General features: G+C 41.9%; 1 protein-coding gene across 2 annotated transcripts in view; it reads right to left on the minus strand.

The window, feature by feature from the left end:
* Nucleotides 1-7,036, minus strand: part of COG6 (component of oligomeric golgi complex 6) — a 55,091-nt gene extending 48,055 nt beyond the window's left edge. Inside the window, exons 1-4 of one of the 2 annotated variants that reach the window (XM_030468145.1) lie at nucleotides 6,927-6,971; nucleotides 6,131-6,274; nucleotides 5,701-5,772; nucleotides 1,653-1,711 (exon numbers count right to left, since the gene is read on the minus strand). In XM_030468145.1, coding sequence (XP_030324005.1) covers nucleotides 1,653-1,711; nucleotides 5,701-5,772; nucleotides 6,131-6,271 — 272 coding nt within the window. In that variant the 5' untranslated portion in view covers nucleotides 6,272-6,274; nucleotides 6,927-6,971. Of the gene's footprint in view, nucleotides 1-1,652; nucleotides 1,712-5,700; nucleotides 5,773-6,130; nucleotides 6,275-6,882 lie in introns of both variants that reach the window. The other variant, XM_030468137.1, reaches the window with a different exon arrangement.
* Between the last annotated feature and the right edge of the window lie 8,828 nt (nucleotides 7,037-15,864).

A 15,864-nucleotide genomic window follows, 5' to 3' on the forward strand; every position in this document is an offset into this window, starting at 1 on the left:
CAAAGGCCTCCTCTCATTCCTGATGCTGACCAAAGTGATGCATTAGAAGAAAGTCATTTAATGAGACAAAAGGTGACTCCCATGCCCCACACAGGAAAAAAAAATTTAAAAATCTGTTTACATTTTTCATGAGTTTAGCCAGAGTGTTAATTTTCTTAATAAATGGCAGTAGAATTCTTCCATAAGCATCATACAGCAAGATCACAAATATTGTTTTACTTCTGCTAGCAGGTACTTCATGACTACTTACAGAACAGCCTTTCAAAATAGATATTTTGTCCATGTGTGCACTCTGAGGTCACACAGACCCTGAGAAGGGCAGGCTTCTTCCCAGACCTTTTTTCCTCCTCACTAGGGGGATGTTCTGTCTCTTAAAGGAATTAGCAGAAAGTCTTTTCAGTAAACTATTGTGTGAGTAAGGACTATATTGTAGAAGTACTAATGTACAGTCTGCATAATCTCCTTTAATGGAATTTAAGGCCAATTAGACATACATCATTTGGGATTGGTCTTCATATCTTCTACTCTGCTTCAGAACAAGAAATCAAAGCAGCTTTCCTTTTCTTCAGACTACAAAAAAGGCAACCACTTCTCTCCTACTACTTCATATATCTGTATTTAAATTACCAAATTTTCTACAATTTGACTTCTGCTCACTTACTTAAACAGTGACTTCACTAAACCCTTCATTTTCTATCAACCAGTATTGTATTTTATGCAGTTTTTCTACATTCAACTTTTAAAATACGCACTTTAACCTCACATTCACATCCTCACAGGACATAATCCACTTCCTGCTTCAGTTCACAACATGAATCTACAGATTTCAAAACCACAGAGATATCCAAAGTCATATTTTTAACTGGAAACTGATGACTAGAAATAATTCTTTCTAATCTCCAGTGAACTGTATATAATTGTCAGGAAAAAAAGCTTGAAAAGCAAGGAGATTCATTCTGCAATACTGTCAAAGGCTAAAGCTGTTAAAAACAGATGCCCCAGACATAAAAAAGATTACTTGATTTGTCATAGGCTATTATCCCTTTCCCATGAATAAAACTACTGCAAAGAGCAAAATACAAATATCTTCTTCCACAAGAGATTGAAGAACCAAGGGGAAAAGTGGTCTATGCCTGGCTTATTAAACAGCACTTACATATTTCATAGTTAGCTTTAAACATGGCAGAGCAGGTTATAAGCCAGCTTTCTGTTCCTACCTACAGTCTCTGAACAAGGCACCAGTTCCACTGGATATGAAAGATTAACAACACGAAGCCTGTGAAAGTGATGAGACACTGAGAAGGTCCACAACTGTTACAGAACAACAGAACTTACTGTGTCAACTGACACTAGGTAAAGCACATCCATATTCAGCATGCTACCACTACAACTCATTCTTTTCCCTAGAAGGTCAATTTTAATGACAAGTCTTAACACACATTCTTACCTTTTTGTATCCTCTAGTAATTAACTAAGAGTTCAGGATTTTTTTCCCAGTTGTGCTAGAAACATAGATAGTGTTAAAAAAAAAAAAAAGGACAAATACAAAACCCCCTGAAGTCATTATTAAATAATAAGAGTAGCAGATAGATTAGAAAGAAAAAATCCATCAGTACTGCCATGCCTTCAAGAAATGAGTAAGTAATACATACTTTTCTGCCTGGAGTTTTGTGGTTTTAACTATCAAGTCCTGGGTTTGTTCCTTTGCTGCCTAGAAAACAATTAGAATGGTTAAGCATATGATAAACAAACATATCAAATGTATTACACAAACCTTTAGAACATGTAATAGTTTTGAAACCATCTATGAGAAATTTAAAGAGTACTCCTTGAAACAAAAGGACTTCTTGAAGTCATTACCTCTTTTTTTCAGACGTGAAAAAAAATTAATAAACTTATCAACTTATATTTTCACCTTTATATACACCTGAATTTACACACAGTTAATTTTAGTGACAACATTACTGAATGTAAGGGAAAACATTATAAATAGTTCTGATTTTTTTTGATTGACCACAGACTGCAAATTGTTTCCTGTAACAAAATTTTAAAGATCCTGTACCAGTACTCATCCATCCATTCTGGACAATTTGAATACAGTTGCACATTTTACAGATGGGGAGGAAAAGAAAAGTATTTGTTAACAAGTTAAGCTCTGCAGTCCAAGCGGTTTACAGGGGAGTAAAGAAGCAAGTGCAAAGCATTTAAGAACTTCATCACAGCACTAAATGTTCAGTGATGACACTGCAAGGGAATCCATGCAAAAACCATTCTGCTACAGACAGCAGCTGCATGACTAAAAGGATTGCTGAAACTGAAGTTAAAGAGTTCTGAAGTTCACAATTCAACCTGAAGGCAAAAGGCATCCAAAATAGTTGGTTTACCACTGGATACCACCAGTGATCATTTAGGCAGGAAAGAAAAAGAATTTAGAAAAAAAAAACAAACAAAAACAACACAACCTGAAATCTAAATGCATTTAGTATGGAATAATATTGCAGGCAAAGAGTTGGAAAGAGCTGTAAGGGTATTCTGCATTAATAATTTCAGGACTGTAATAGGTCTAAATTACAGTGTTTGGAAAATGAAGATGCCAGTCTTGAAACCTTTGAGATGTCTAATTCAAGTAGATATGGATACCAATTCATTTCAGCCTATCTGTCACACTACATTAGCTACAACAAAAGACCAGGTGAGGTACAGGAACACCTCAGAAGTTGTAACAAGGACTGCAGCAACTCAAGTACACCTTCAGGAGCCTGGGCTGTTTCGTGAATGTAGACAGCAGGCATCACTGAAGTGCCAGTTTTTGAATTTTCTAAAGTAAATTATTATAGACTAGCATGGAAATTTTATTAAAAAACATTAGAATTTACTGAAGATTTACTAGTTCCAAAATAATTTAAGGTTTCTTATATAAATAATAGTATTTAGATTTTTAATATATTTGTGCTTTAAACTTTTTTAAATAGAATTGATTTTTCAGTGCTTCAGCCTAGAAAAAAAAAAAAAAGACTGTTACAACAAAGAACTGGACCCAAATTTTTCAGTATGGCAATATACTAAGTCCTGATCCCCCCCCCCCCCTTCAGAATTGCAGATATTAATAAACCAAAAAGAAGAAATTTGCTTCTCTTCCAATACCTTCTGGACAGAAGTACCAATTGCCAAGAAGAATGTTAACAGCAGAAAAGAAGGAAAAGCAGTTTTTTTCTGAATTTAACTAGATATATGAGAAAGCAAGTTTCGTTTAAATACATGCCAGATTCTGTTACTATTGTATGTATGTAACACGAGCTCACATCTAAGTAAAACCTGGTAACCAGGAGAAAGGAGTCCAACATGCCTGGAAAATCAGAAAGCTGATATTTGATGTTCCTTGAAGATCCAAAACAGAAATATTTTTCTCTTCCTCCCCATCACAGTATACTAATTAAAACATTCATTATCCTTTAACTGCACTTTAGTCCATTGCAGTACTTGCTTCCTTCTCTCCTTTTCAGCCTCTGCATTTATCAAGTCAGTGTCCTGAAATCACATCCTGACAGTATCTAGTCATCAGGAATGGAAGGTATTATAACCTTACAAAATAAAAACAGAAAAAGCTTTGTAGTTTATCAATACACAGTCCCTTTCTTGCATTTCTTCTGCTCCCTTAATGCACTGTTATCTTAGCAAACTTCTCATATGCTATTGATACTCCTCTTTATATCTTCTATTTGTTCTACTCTCAGTTCATTTTTGTCTTCTTATTCAGCTTGAGCACAAGCTTGCAAGTCTTCATGTCCTATTATTACAGATAAAACACCAGAGTATTTGACAGCTGACTGCTAGTCCATGGACTTAATAACTTATGTTCATACAGACAAAGAAAACATGGGTAGAATTGAGACAAGTTACAAGTTCTACAAGGCTCTAGAGGAAACCTCCTGTGGGGCACAGAACAAAACTATCTACCAATTTTAATAGAAAAAGAAATCACTGCAGGGTGGCTCTAGTCTGGGGAAAAAAAAAAGTATCACAGAGAACAGTTACACTTCATGGTCTAAAGGCAGAAAAGAGCAAAAATCTGCACGGACACTTGATTCATTTTCACATCCAAGAGTTCAATCAAACAGTTCTGAACTGCACTAGGGAATACATCCACATTAGCAGCGTTCAAAGAGATCTGAGACCCCTGAGGTGCATTACCCATTGCCTTCCAAAACTGAAACTGAAGTACTGCAGTGCACTGCACTGTGCTCTCACACCTTTTGAAATGAGTTCATCAAACCACAAGCATTCTTATGGGAATGACATACAACGACTACGAAACCTATTCATATAAGCAGGGGGACATCTAAAATCCCCACACACACATTAGGAAGGTAAAAAAGAGACTGTTTTCACAGGATTGTTTTTAGTGCAGAATTCTCATTCAGGGGTTATAACAGATGTGCTATAGTCAAAGCAGATTTGGTTTGGCAAAACATTTCCACTTCAATATCCATAAACCTTTTAAACTCATCACTGTATTGAGCTTGTACACTAAACCCAAGCCTAGATTATATGCTGCATTATAAAACACAACTTTATTTTACCCCCTCCTGGAACATTATGGATTTGGGATTAATATGAAATACAATAGGTTTAGTTGTGTATCAGCTTTTCAAGACAATATTATGAAACAAAACCAAAAGAATGAAGGTAGCACACTAGGTCTGCCTCCCTCTTTCGATTCCAGGATACTTTGTTAGGAAAACACTTGGAAGTATTGCTTCAAAGGAACATGGCCAGCAGATCAAGAGAGATAATTCTGCCTCTCTATTCTCCTTTTGAGACCTCACCCAGAGGACCCAGTGTCCAGCTCTAGAGCTCTCAACACAAGAGGGGATGTGGATCTGTTGGAGTGAGTCCAGAGGAGGGCCATAAAAATGATCAGAGGACTGGAGCACCTCACCTATAAAGATGGGCTGAGAGAGTTGGGATTGTTCAGCCTGGAGAGAAGGCTCTGGGGAGAAGTTTTAACAACCTTCCAGTTCCTGAAGGGGGCCTGCAGGAAAGCTGGGGAGAAACTTTGCAAGAGCATAGAGTGACAGGATGAGGGGCAGTGGTCTTAAACTAAAGCAGGGTAGATTTAGATTGGATATTATGAAGAAGTTCTTTACTATGAGGGTGGTGAAACGCTGGATTAGGTTGCCCAGAGGGGTGGTAAAGCCCCCCACCCCTGGAGACATTCAAGGCCAGACTTGATGGGGCTCTGAGCAATCTGATCTACTTAAAGATGGCCCTGCTCACTCCAGGGGGGGGGGGTGGATTAAATGACCTTCAAAGGCCCCTTCCAGCCCAGTGCATTCTACTATTCTGTGAAGTATTTATATGAAAACAGAACTTAAGAGATGTGCTCAATGCAAAAGGCACAAATTCTAAACAGAAATACACAAATGTAATTAACCCTTTAATCTAACACACATAAAACCTAGTATTTTCTCTCACAAATGGGTATGGCACTGATATTCTCAAACTTGAAAGAAATTAAAACTATCTCAATGCTTTGAAAAGTAACAAAAGATTGTAATACCCTAAGGTAACATAATATGCATACTATGCAAACATCTTAGTGTCACTGTTAATCCTCCAAAATAATTATTTATCCTTTTAAAGGAAAACAGTGGCACCTCAAAAGGAAAAACACACAAAGCACATCTATTTATATATTACCTTCAGACGACTGGACATATCTTCACAGCTGCTGCTCATTGCTTGCACATCTTCATTTATACTCTCAAGCTCCTAAATAAGTTCAAATAACAGTGACTGTGTTTAGAGGCAGAAACACCAGACCCAGCTTCATCCCACTGAAATGATATGCCCAAGTTACAAGGAACACAGTTGCTCTAGGGTCCCTGTATATCAATGGAGAGAATGCACCTCTAAAGAACAATATTCACTTGGTATTTCTATCTGTTTGTAACACCATTCCTCTCTGTGCAGGATTTTCATCAAATTGAATACATGCTGAAAAATTTGTCCTGTGAAGCATTTTTGTCCTGAAAAGCCAAAATCTCTCTTAATTATTCCTTCTTTTTTAAAACTCCAAATTACATAGGAGTACTCTTGACTCCAGCTAGTCAAACTCTGAAAACATTACCTCTTTAACTTGCTTGAATATGTGGACAAACTCTTCATTTATGGCTAAGCTTCGTCGTTCGATGTCTCCACGGAGGTTTCTTCGGGTGCGCAAACTGTTCTCAACAAAAAAGGTCGAGAGAGCCTTGAGTGCTTCCAGCATTTCCTAGGAAATAAAAAGGAGACCTTACCTTTGCACACAATTAAAAAGAAGCAAGTTACAGTCTGCAACCATCGCAAGCTGATGGTTTTAGGAAAAAACAAACCTAAGTACTACGTGGTTTTAGGGACAAAAATTGCTAAAACACACTCCAGACCAGGTGCTAAAGAACTTAAATAACGGCTGAGCCTTCCTTGGGTTTGGACAACATCCAACTAGACCTCGTATTTTAAAACAGCTTCAATCAGTAACATGACATTGGGTTAAAGCATCACCTATCCCCAGCTATAAAACACTTATATCAGAAAACCCCCGAGAGGTGTCCTTCGAGCTAAATAACACAAACCTCCCTGCGACCTGAAGGGAACGAACAGGTGCGCGGCATGTCCCTGGAGAAGGAAAAATTAATTGTTATCTTCACTTAAGACTGCAAACGTCAGCTTGCGACTCCGCAGCGGAACTGAGGGGATGACAGGGCTCGCTTCCCACTCCCGGAGCCTATCGGGGGCTCGCAGCCCCTGACGGCTCATCCGGCCGCTTCGCCGCAGGGCGCTCCCCGCCGGGCCGGCCCTGGCCCCTGCTCCCCCCAAGCCCCCGGCCGCCTCCCGCCCCACCTTGTCATTGTCCAGCCGCGTCTCCAGGATCTTGTTGAGCTTGCGGGACAGGGGGTTGCTGCCGGGGGCAGCCGGGAGGCCCGAGGCGGGAGCGGCGGCCGGCGGCGGAGCGGCGGTGTCGGCCATGGCTGCGGCCCTCCCCAGCGGCGCGGTGGCGTTCGGGCTCCGGCGGAAACGCGAGCCCCGGGCTTTGGTTCCGGGCCGGCCCAGGAGCCGAGACCTACGGCAGCTGGGTGTGAGGCTTGGGCGTGTGTTGGGAGGTACAGATTGTGCTCCCAGGAATAATTGGGAAATTTGGGGCTGTGTTAAGGAAGGGAGGTCTTTCCCTGAGGTGTTCCTTTCATTAAATAAGTGCTTTAGTTATGAGAATAACTGAGGCAGGAAAAATAAGCTGACATTTTATCACAGAAGTGAGTTGCAATGTCAGCAAAAGCGTGTGAAACCAAGCACTTTCAGCTCTTCGTGTCCTGACGCGGAGGTTTTACGCCCAAGTTCTTCTCCTTGCACCTCCGGAGCAGCTCCATGGCTGTGTCAGCAGGGATGGGGGGAAACCCTCTCACCCACCATGGCCTTGGCCCTCCAGACAGCCCCACCATGGCCTCAGCTCCCCAGACAGCCCCACCATGGCCTTTGATCTCCCCAGAAAGCCCCACCATGGCCTTTGATCTCCCCAGAAAGCCCCACCATGGCCTCGGCTCCCCAGACAGCCCCACCATGGACTTGACCCCCCAGACAGCCCCACCATGGATTTGACCCCCCAGACAGCCCCACCATGGCCTCAGCTCCCCAGACAGCTCCACCATGGCCTCAGCTCCCCAGACAGCTCCACCATGGACTTGATCCGCAGACAGCCCCACCATGGCCTTCGCCCTCCAGACAACCCCACTATGGCCTCGGCTCCCCAGAGATTCCCACCAGGCTGGCCAGAGACCTGGGGAGCTGCTGCTCTGGTGGAATGGAGGCAAACAAGCCCAGGTGCCCATCTCAGCAGCCTGCTCCTGTTCCCCAGCCATGATACCTCCCCTGGCAGGCTCTGAGGTGAAACGGAGGGATTCCCCTCAGCTTTTCCAGTGGGCAAAAGACAAATGGATTCCCCTCAGCTTTTCCAGAAGGCAACAGAAACAGAGGTAAGATGCCATGGGAAGAAGATGGCTATGTACAGCACACAGCTGTTGTTTCAGAAGGCAAGTGTCCCCCCAGGGTGTTAGCTCAGAAAACAACAGTGCCCTGCAGATGCAATTCAAAGTCTGCTTCTGTGTGTCTGATGGATCAAAAGCAAAGGCTCATCTGATAGAGTAATTTCTCAGGGGATTTCGTGTTGCTCTAATGAAGGCTCTTCCTGAAAAAAAAAAAGACTGAGAAGAAATTTTGTAGCTTTTGCCTTTGTACCGTACGTGAATCACTGTTCTGAGTGTTCTAATTAACTTTTCTTCGAGTCATTTGTCTCAAGAAAAATTATATGACCAGAGCCCCCTGTCCTGAAGTCTAACATGACAAGGACAATTATAGGATATTTTTCAACTTTTATTTGTTTGTTTGTTTGCTTCCTCTCATGTATGCTCTATGTGAAAGTCCAGCTTTTCTGAAAAGCTTGTGAAGTGCCTTGTTTCTGCTCCTGGCTAGTCATAAAGCAGGTTCTTTAAGTATTTCCAGACACCTCTGTTTCCCTTCCTCCTTTCTATTCCTCCACCCTTTTTCACTGATGTTATCTCCTCCTCGATGTCTTTCTGACTAAACTTTTAGGAGCCATGATCTCCGTTCGCCAAGTCAAAAGAGATAACACAGCATGCAGCCATCACAGGTGGGTGCAATTAGTATTTAAGCATGGCAAGAAAATCCTATTATTAGAAAGATCCTCTCCTAAATATAAGTTTGATGTTGTTAGCAGTTTGAAAGTTTCAAATGCTATTATCCTGTTGGATGAGTTGATGGAGTGAGGGCTTACCTTGAAGTCAGAAAGACTTCAACATCTGAGCCACAAATGTCAGATAAGTCACAACCATTGCCAAGTCTCCTCCAGCAAGTTATACCTCAAACATACAAGGAGCCACAGAGTTTTTCCTCTATCAGTTGGTACATGCATTTTCTTTTGAAGCATTCATTTCTGCTTTCAGATGCCTCCTTGTTGGGTGTGCATTTTTTCAAGAATGTGCTTCTTGAGCCAGAATGCTTCTAACTAACATTACACATTGGCTGGCAGGAACAGATAGGATTTTGAAACAGCATGTGTGTATTGTGCATGTGTTCTGCCAGAAAAATGAGATGAAATAATCAGGGGAGCACTTCTTAATCTTCTGCAACTGAAGGAGTGTTTTTATGAGGGCACCAGGGTTTATCTTTTCTTCTTCTTTTAGGAATGTTAGACACAAAAAACCCCCAAACAAACAAACAAACCCAAACAAAACAAACAAACAAAAAAACCCAAAAAAACCCCAAACAAAAAACCCCAAAAAAACCAAAAACCAAAAACAAAACAAAAAAACCCCAAAACCAAAACAAACCAACCAAACAAACAAACAAAAACAAAAAAACCCCCAAACACCTCTCTTTTTCTGATACAGATTTGCTGGCTAGATTTTCTACCCAGACAGATTTTTTTAAACAGAAATGCAATTGTGATCATGCAGTGAGATCACAGTATAAAACTCAGCTGCTCTGCTATGGCTTGAGTGTGTCACAAAGGTGGGTATGACATGGCATTCTTACTAGTTTGCTTGTCTACCAGCTAACAGTGTCCTGTTAAGTCAACTGGATGTACACTGATGGAAAAAACAATTGGGAATTCGTGATCTGTGTCTGTCAGAAAGGGCTTTGATTTCAGATATCAGTGTCTGTGTATCAGTGGAAGAGTTTGTGTACTGTGTCTAATTTAGTCAAGCATCAGTTCCCTTACCAAAACAAAACTACAGGTGTCAGCAAAGGAATGTCTGGCATGTGGTGTTTTCTGTTGATTGTCTTAACTCAGTTCCTCATTATGTTGAGGGCTTTGGGATTTGTTTTGGGTTTTTTGGTGGTTTTGGGGCTTTTATGTTTTTGTTTGTTTGTTTTGGTTGGTTTGCTTTAATTTTCCAGGAAGAGACAGCCAAAGAACTATTATGCAACTGGTGAAAATGTTCACAAAACACTCATTTGGTGCACTACATACAGGACCACAGTTTAGCCTGCAGGACAAGGTGTGTCTGGTCTGTGGAATGACACCTGCTGTCTACAGAGCCCAAGCTACCAAGGTCATTGTACTTTCAAATGCTCAGAGGTACACGTACTTTTTGAAGTCAAAGACAAAAAGGTTTGTAGTAGTCACTTGATTCCATTCCTCAAAAGGGTAAGAATAAAATTCCAGTGGATTAAGAGGTTGAATGGGGTCAGAGAAATGGCTGGACCTAGTATTTTCCTGTCCTGGTACAAAAGAGGTGTGACAGAGCAGGACATAAAGGGAATGCTTCCTTAAATACAGAGAATGGGGAATAGCCCTTGCTGTGGGTGTCACCACAGGCAAATGATGTGTTGAAGGAGGAAGGAAAGAAAAAAATGAAGGAAATGGAGGAGGGAGGGAGGAAGTAAAAGAAGAAGGGAGGAAAGGAGAAAAGGAGAAGGAAAGGAGGGAGGGAGGGAGGGAGGGAGGGAGGGAGGGAGGGAGGGAAGGAAGGAAGGAAGGAAGGAAGGAAGGAAGGAAGGAAGGAAGGAAGGAAGGAAGGAAGGAAGGAAGGAAGGAAGGAAGGAAGGAAGGAAGGAAGGAAGGAAGGAAGGAAGGAAGGAAGGAAGGAAGGAAGGAAGGAAGGAAGGAAGGAAGGAAGGAAGGAAGGAAGGAAGGAAGGAAGGAAGGAAGGAAGGAAGGAAGGAAGGAAGGAAGGAAGGAAGGAAGGAGGAAGGAAGGAAGGAAGGAAGGAAGGAAGGAAGGAAGGAAGGAAGGAAGGAAGGAAGGTTGATGCACAGAAGACACAGGAACAGGAAAGATTATGGCGTTAGGGAGGTGGAAGGTCATATAATAAATGCTCATAATTAATTTTATTTTCTTACAGTGTAATAGATTAAAAGAATTTGACAATGCTGTCACACACAGTTTGTAGACCCCGTGCTGTCAGATGCAGCAAAGAGCATCTGCAGGAAGGTGGCTGTAATAACTTGCTGCTCAACTACCCCAAGCCTGTGAAAGTAAGAATAGCTTCTTCTGTTGCAGCCACTAGAGAAGATACAAAGGGTGGAACTCAGCTCTGCCAGATTCTTGACTGCACACAACACACCCCAAAAGAAATCCATCACTGCCCTATGTTCTTCATTTGCTCTCTGCCATGGAACTATTCATCTGCTTGTCCAGCATTTTGATGGAACTTTGTGCTGTGATTGGGCTAGAAAATCCAGCTTACATGCAGGAGCACAGGAAAATGTTCTGTGTCTTTAGATTAATTAGAATTGAATTTCTTGGTGGTTTATTTTCTGAAAGGTTAATACTGTAGATACTTTACACCACAGCAAATCAGCCTGTTCCTTGAGCTGACAGTTTTTCAAAAGCTCCACAAGTGATTTAGCCAAAGGTCACCATGACAGCAACCTGTACTCGTGTAGTGAATCCTGTCTGTGTCCCTTGAAGCTCCAGAAGAATGTGCAGTTCTGAAGTTTTGGGTTAGTTCATGCTAGCTCACTTGAGGATTTATTATCATGCCTCACAGTCAGCAGCAGTGACTATAATGTATGTGATGCTGAATCAGCTGCCTGGTTGAGGAGCTGTAAAACTCCTGGTTTTTATAACTCTCCAAAAAGATAACACTAGCAGTACAGTATGCACTTTAATGCATACCAAACCCATGAAATCTTCCTGCTCATCTCCTGTTAAAAAAAAAAAAAACAAACCAGCCATTGATTTCAAGGGAAGTACTGTGTCAGCAAAACTAATAGGGTTTGGTCTAAGTATATTTGGCTCTAGAACTGTGAAGAATACAGGACTTCTCTAAAGAAATGGTTATCTAAACTACATAGCCACATCCCTGTCAAGGTCAGCACCATGACTAATGGTGCTGTCACTCACTTCAGTGAGGGTCCAAATTTGGCCTAGAAAAGAAGAAATGAATGACTTAGCTGGAGGAGCCAGGGAAACTGGTATCTGCTTGTGGCTGATGAGCTTCATCACCTCTGTAACACTGTGTCTCTGGGTCTCAAGGGTAAAGCTTATCTTTGCATATGCCTTTTGGTATGGCCATGGGATCTGCAATGTAGGAGATCACTGAGAGAAAGAAAATAGAAATGAAAGGGAATATTTTTACAAAAAAAAAAAAAAAGGAGAAGCAAGACATGAGTCACACATGATATAATGCTAATGGTGCTACACCTGCTGTCCTTTCTCTTCATCAATGGCTGTCTATGTCCTGCTGACAAGAAGGAACTGTAATGTGTTCTGTTCTACCCAGACATCTGAACAAAAAAATACAACTATGCACCATCAGGCAAAGTAACCAAACCCTGTACTACGTTCTGATCTCAGCTGAGGTCAGTGTCTAGCAAAGAAATTCTAGAGAATGATACCTGTGTTACTGGACAGTGCCTTCTCACAAGGCCACCTATGGGATCATGACATAGCTGTGACATGGATCACAGGAAGCCAAAGGTAAATGCAATAAATCATGGAAATGATGGCATTAGAAAAAATGCCTTTTGAGTAAGTACAGCAGTAACACAAGTTTGAACATAAACCACAATTGCAACAAAGTTGGCAGGGTTCCCTTTTTCAACAGCTCCTCCAACTGTTGTGTTTTAATCCAGACCAGTGCATCAAATGTCCATGACTTAGGGCTCTCAGTCGAATCTCTTGTTTTTTTTCTTGCATTAATTTTTCTGGCATGTTTCCAGTGATGTGATCCATTGATGGAAATGCAGACTGCTGCCTTAAAGCCCCCCAGCTAGTAATGAACCATCACTTTTCTATCACTGAAATACTTGCACAGCTTAGGCAATTTTTAATTTATTTTCCCCCCTCCAGAACCCAACCATGATGCTTGCTTTGTGTTTGCAGATCAAGTCACTGGAGACAAGTGGTAAGTGTAACATATATTGTTGTCATTCAGGAGTCATAAAGGATTCCCAGATACTATTATTTTTTTTTTGGCAGAACAAGAGATGCATAAAAAACCCCACAGTAATAAAATGTATAATGAAGTGTGTTTTTGCAGCATTTTCATTTCATTTTCTCTATTGCATTTATTGTCTGGTTTCTGTTTTGAAGTCTAGGGTTTTTTCCAATGCTTCCTCTTAAATTTGCTGTGTACCTTTTGCTCTTCTTTTCACATCTACCACCTGATGCACTTCTGCTGTGGGAGCAGGGTAGTATGACTGGTTTCTCTCAGCTCCAGCCAATTCCCTAACTATGGTCACTATTCAAAGTACAGTCCTTGGAGTTAATAGCTGCTATACTTAATCTGACATGTAGTTGCATAAAAATCACAGAATCAGCCAGGTTGGAAAGGACCTCTGAGATCATTAAGTCCAGCCCCTAATCCACTGCCACCATGATTACCAGACCATGGCACTAAGTGCCACATTCAGTATCTTTTTAAAAACCTCCAGGGACAGAGAATCCACCACCCCCCTGGGCAGCCCATTCCAATGCCTGATCACTCTCTTTGTAAATAATTTCTTCCTAATATCCAACCTAAACCTCCCCATGCAGAGCTTAAGTCCATGCCCTCTTGTCCTACTGATGGGAGAAGAGACTGACCTCCCCCCTCCTTTCAGGGAGTTGTAGAGAGTGATGAGGTCTCCCCTGAGCCTCCTCTTCTCCAGACTGAAAAGCCCCAGCTCCCTCAGCCCTTCCTCACAGGACTTGTGCTGGATCCTTTCACAGCCTCCTTGCTCTTCTCTGGATCTGCTCCAGCACCTCAATCTCCTTCCCGAACTGAGGGGCCCAGAACTGGACACTGATAGATTTCTCACGTTGCCAACCCAGCAAATCCTGCACAAGTGTTCATATTGGTACAGGAGGGACAAGAGTGAGTGTCAAGAGACACCTGAGGGATAGGACTTCCCTTTTAAATGTCAGGTAACAATTTTCTCAAGCAAAAGTGAATCTGGAAGCATGATGGAACTCTTGAGGGGAAAAGCAGTGGTGTGGCAAGGGAAGAAAAGTGGGGAAACGTCACCACAACAGCCATCATCTTGTGAAACTGCACCTTTGCAATCGTACTAGTGCAAGTCACATAAAAATGTTGACAAACACAACAGTTTTCATACAGCAACAACCTAATTTTACATTTACAGGTGTCAATCACATTTTCTTAGTGCTCATAGCAATTCTGTTTGGGGTGGAATTTTATTGCTAAAAATAAAGGCCTCAAAAATGCCAGGATAAGTAACACTCTGTCATCTATCAGGATGGAAGCACAAAAACATCTCAGCAACCCCAATGTGGAGCTACCTGGTATGTCTGGATTTGATTCCTTCTGTAAAGCTGACTCAGAAGTGCCCCCCGAGCTTGCCTCAACTATTAATCTTTTTGTGTCAGCTCATGCAGCCTTTTCAAACCTTGGAGAGATGCCATCATCCTCAGTGATGCTGGAGAGCTGCAGTGGATAAAAATAACATATTACTTAACAGCTGACACTGGTTGCAGTCATTGCAGATGAGTTGCAAATAATTTGTCTTCTTCAGAAGAACTATCTATGTAGTTTCTTGCTAAAATTACCTGCCATCCCCTCTGGTGATCATTTCTGCCTTCATGGCAATGTTAAAGGGCTGGCATCCCCATGAGCAGTGCACCACAAGCCAATAATTCTATGCATAGAGCACGGCAGAAGTTGTAGGAAGCAAATTTTTTTTCTAAACTTTGTCATCTCTGGTGCATATAATTATGCCCCATTTGCAATCTGTAATAGTGAGCCTGGCATGAGTATGGGCAGCTCTGTCAAGAAGGGGAAGAGTGGTAGTGGCTTGGTCTGTCCTGGGCCTGCTGGGTGTAGGCCGGGCAGGAGGCAGCATGGTGATGGGCTGCCTGCTCTCGGAAGCAGAGGGAGGGCAGCTCAGCCTTGCCACCCTGGGTGACACAGCTCTCAGGTTGCTGGATGGCAGTGATGTCATTCTGATTGCACTGGGAGGAAAAGGTATTGAGCCTTTCGCTGCTCAGGGGAAGGTTTTGCCAGCATAGAAGTTCTGTGTCAGCATCTCCTGCAGCCGAGTGGGTTGGTTCAGCTGGTGTACAGCACGGTATCACCAGCCTTGTGAAGCACTCACATTTCTTGGGAGGAACTCAAGGAGCATTCCCAGCAACCTCCAATTACAGTATTAATTACAAGAGACTATCAAGTTCCCCAGAATAGGCCCCAAGCTGCCTTTTGCATGCAAAATAGCAGGGGCTTTCTTGTCCGTGCAGGTAGATCTCTCCTCAGAATATCATCAGTCTGTTTACACATCACTCATCACTCCCCACTTCCCTTAAACAATGACACCTTGAAACATTGTTTTGCTTGCAAAACACATGCCTTTCAAAAAGCAAATGCCTTGTCGAGTGATCTGCCAGACTGGAGGTTTTGAAAGGATATTTTAATGTTAATTTGGATGATTAGTGGCTTCTTAGTACTTTTGCTCTGTACATGGCCTTTTATGCAATAAAGTCCTGAGCCTTAACAATATAGGCCCAGTAACATCTTAAAGAGAAGCATCAGGTGTCTTAACCTGATGGCAGACTGCAGTGCTAACTGGCAGAAATTAGCAGACTGTCTTCAAGCAATATTTGTGCTTCACTATGGAAAGCTTATGACAAGAAACGCCCATGCTAGCATGGAGCTAGGTTTTCCTTTTACTAGTCAAAAAACAAACTGTTTTGCTGCTTTATTGATATGTGTGGTTGTTGATGCACTGCTGATGTAAAGAGCTCTGAATATTAAGTGACCTGAATATCTTCTCATTCTCTTTGGCATGGATACCTCAAGACTTGAAGACACAATTACATACTTGTGGTGGGTTACATCTCACCAGTCTTCTGCCATCTAAAAGTCAGAG

Source organism: Calypte anna, chromosome 1 (assembly GCF_003957555.1).
Source record: "Calypte anna isolate BGI_N300 chromosome 1, bCalAnn1_v1.p, whole genome shotgun sequence".
NCBI lineage: Eukaryota > Metazoa > Chordata > Aves > Apodiformes > Trochilidae > Calypte > Calypte anna.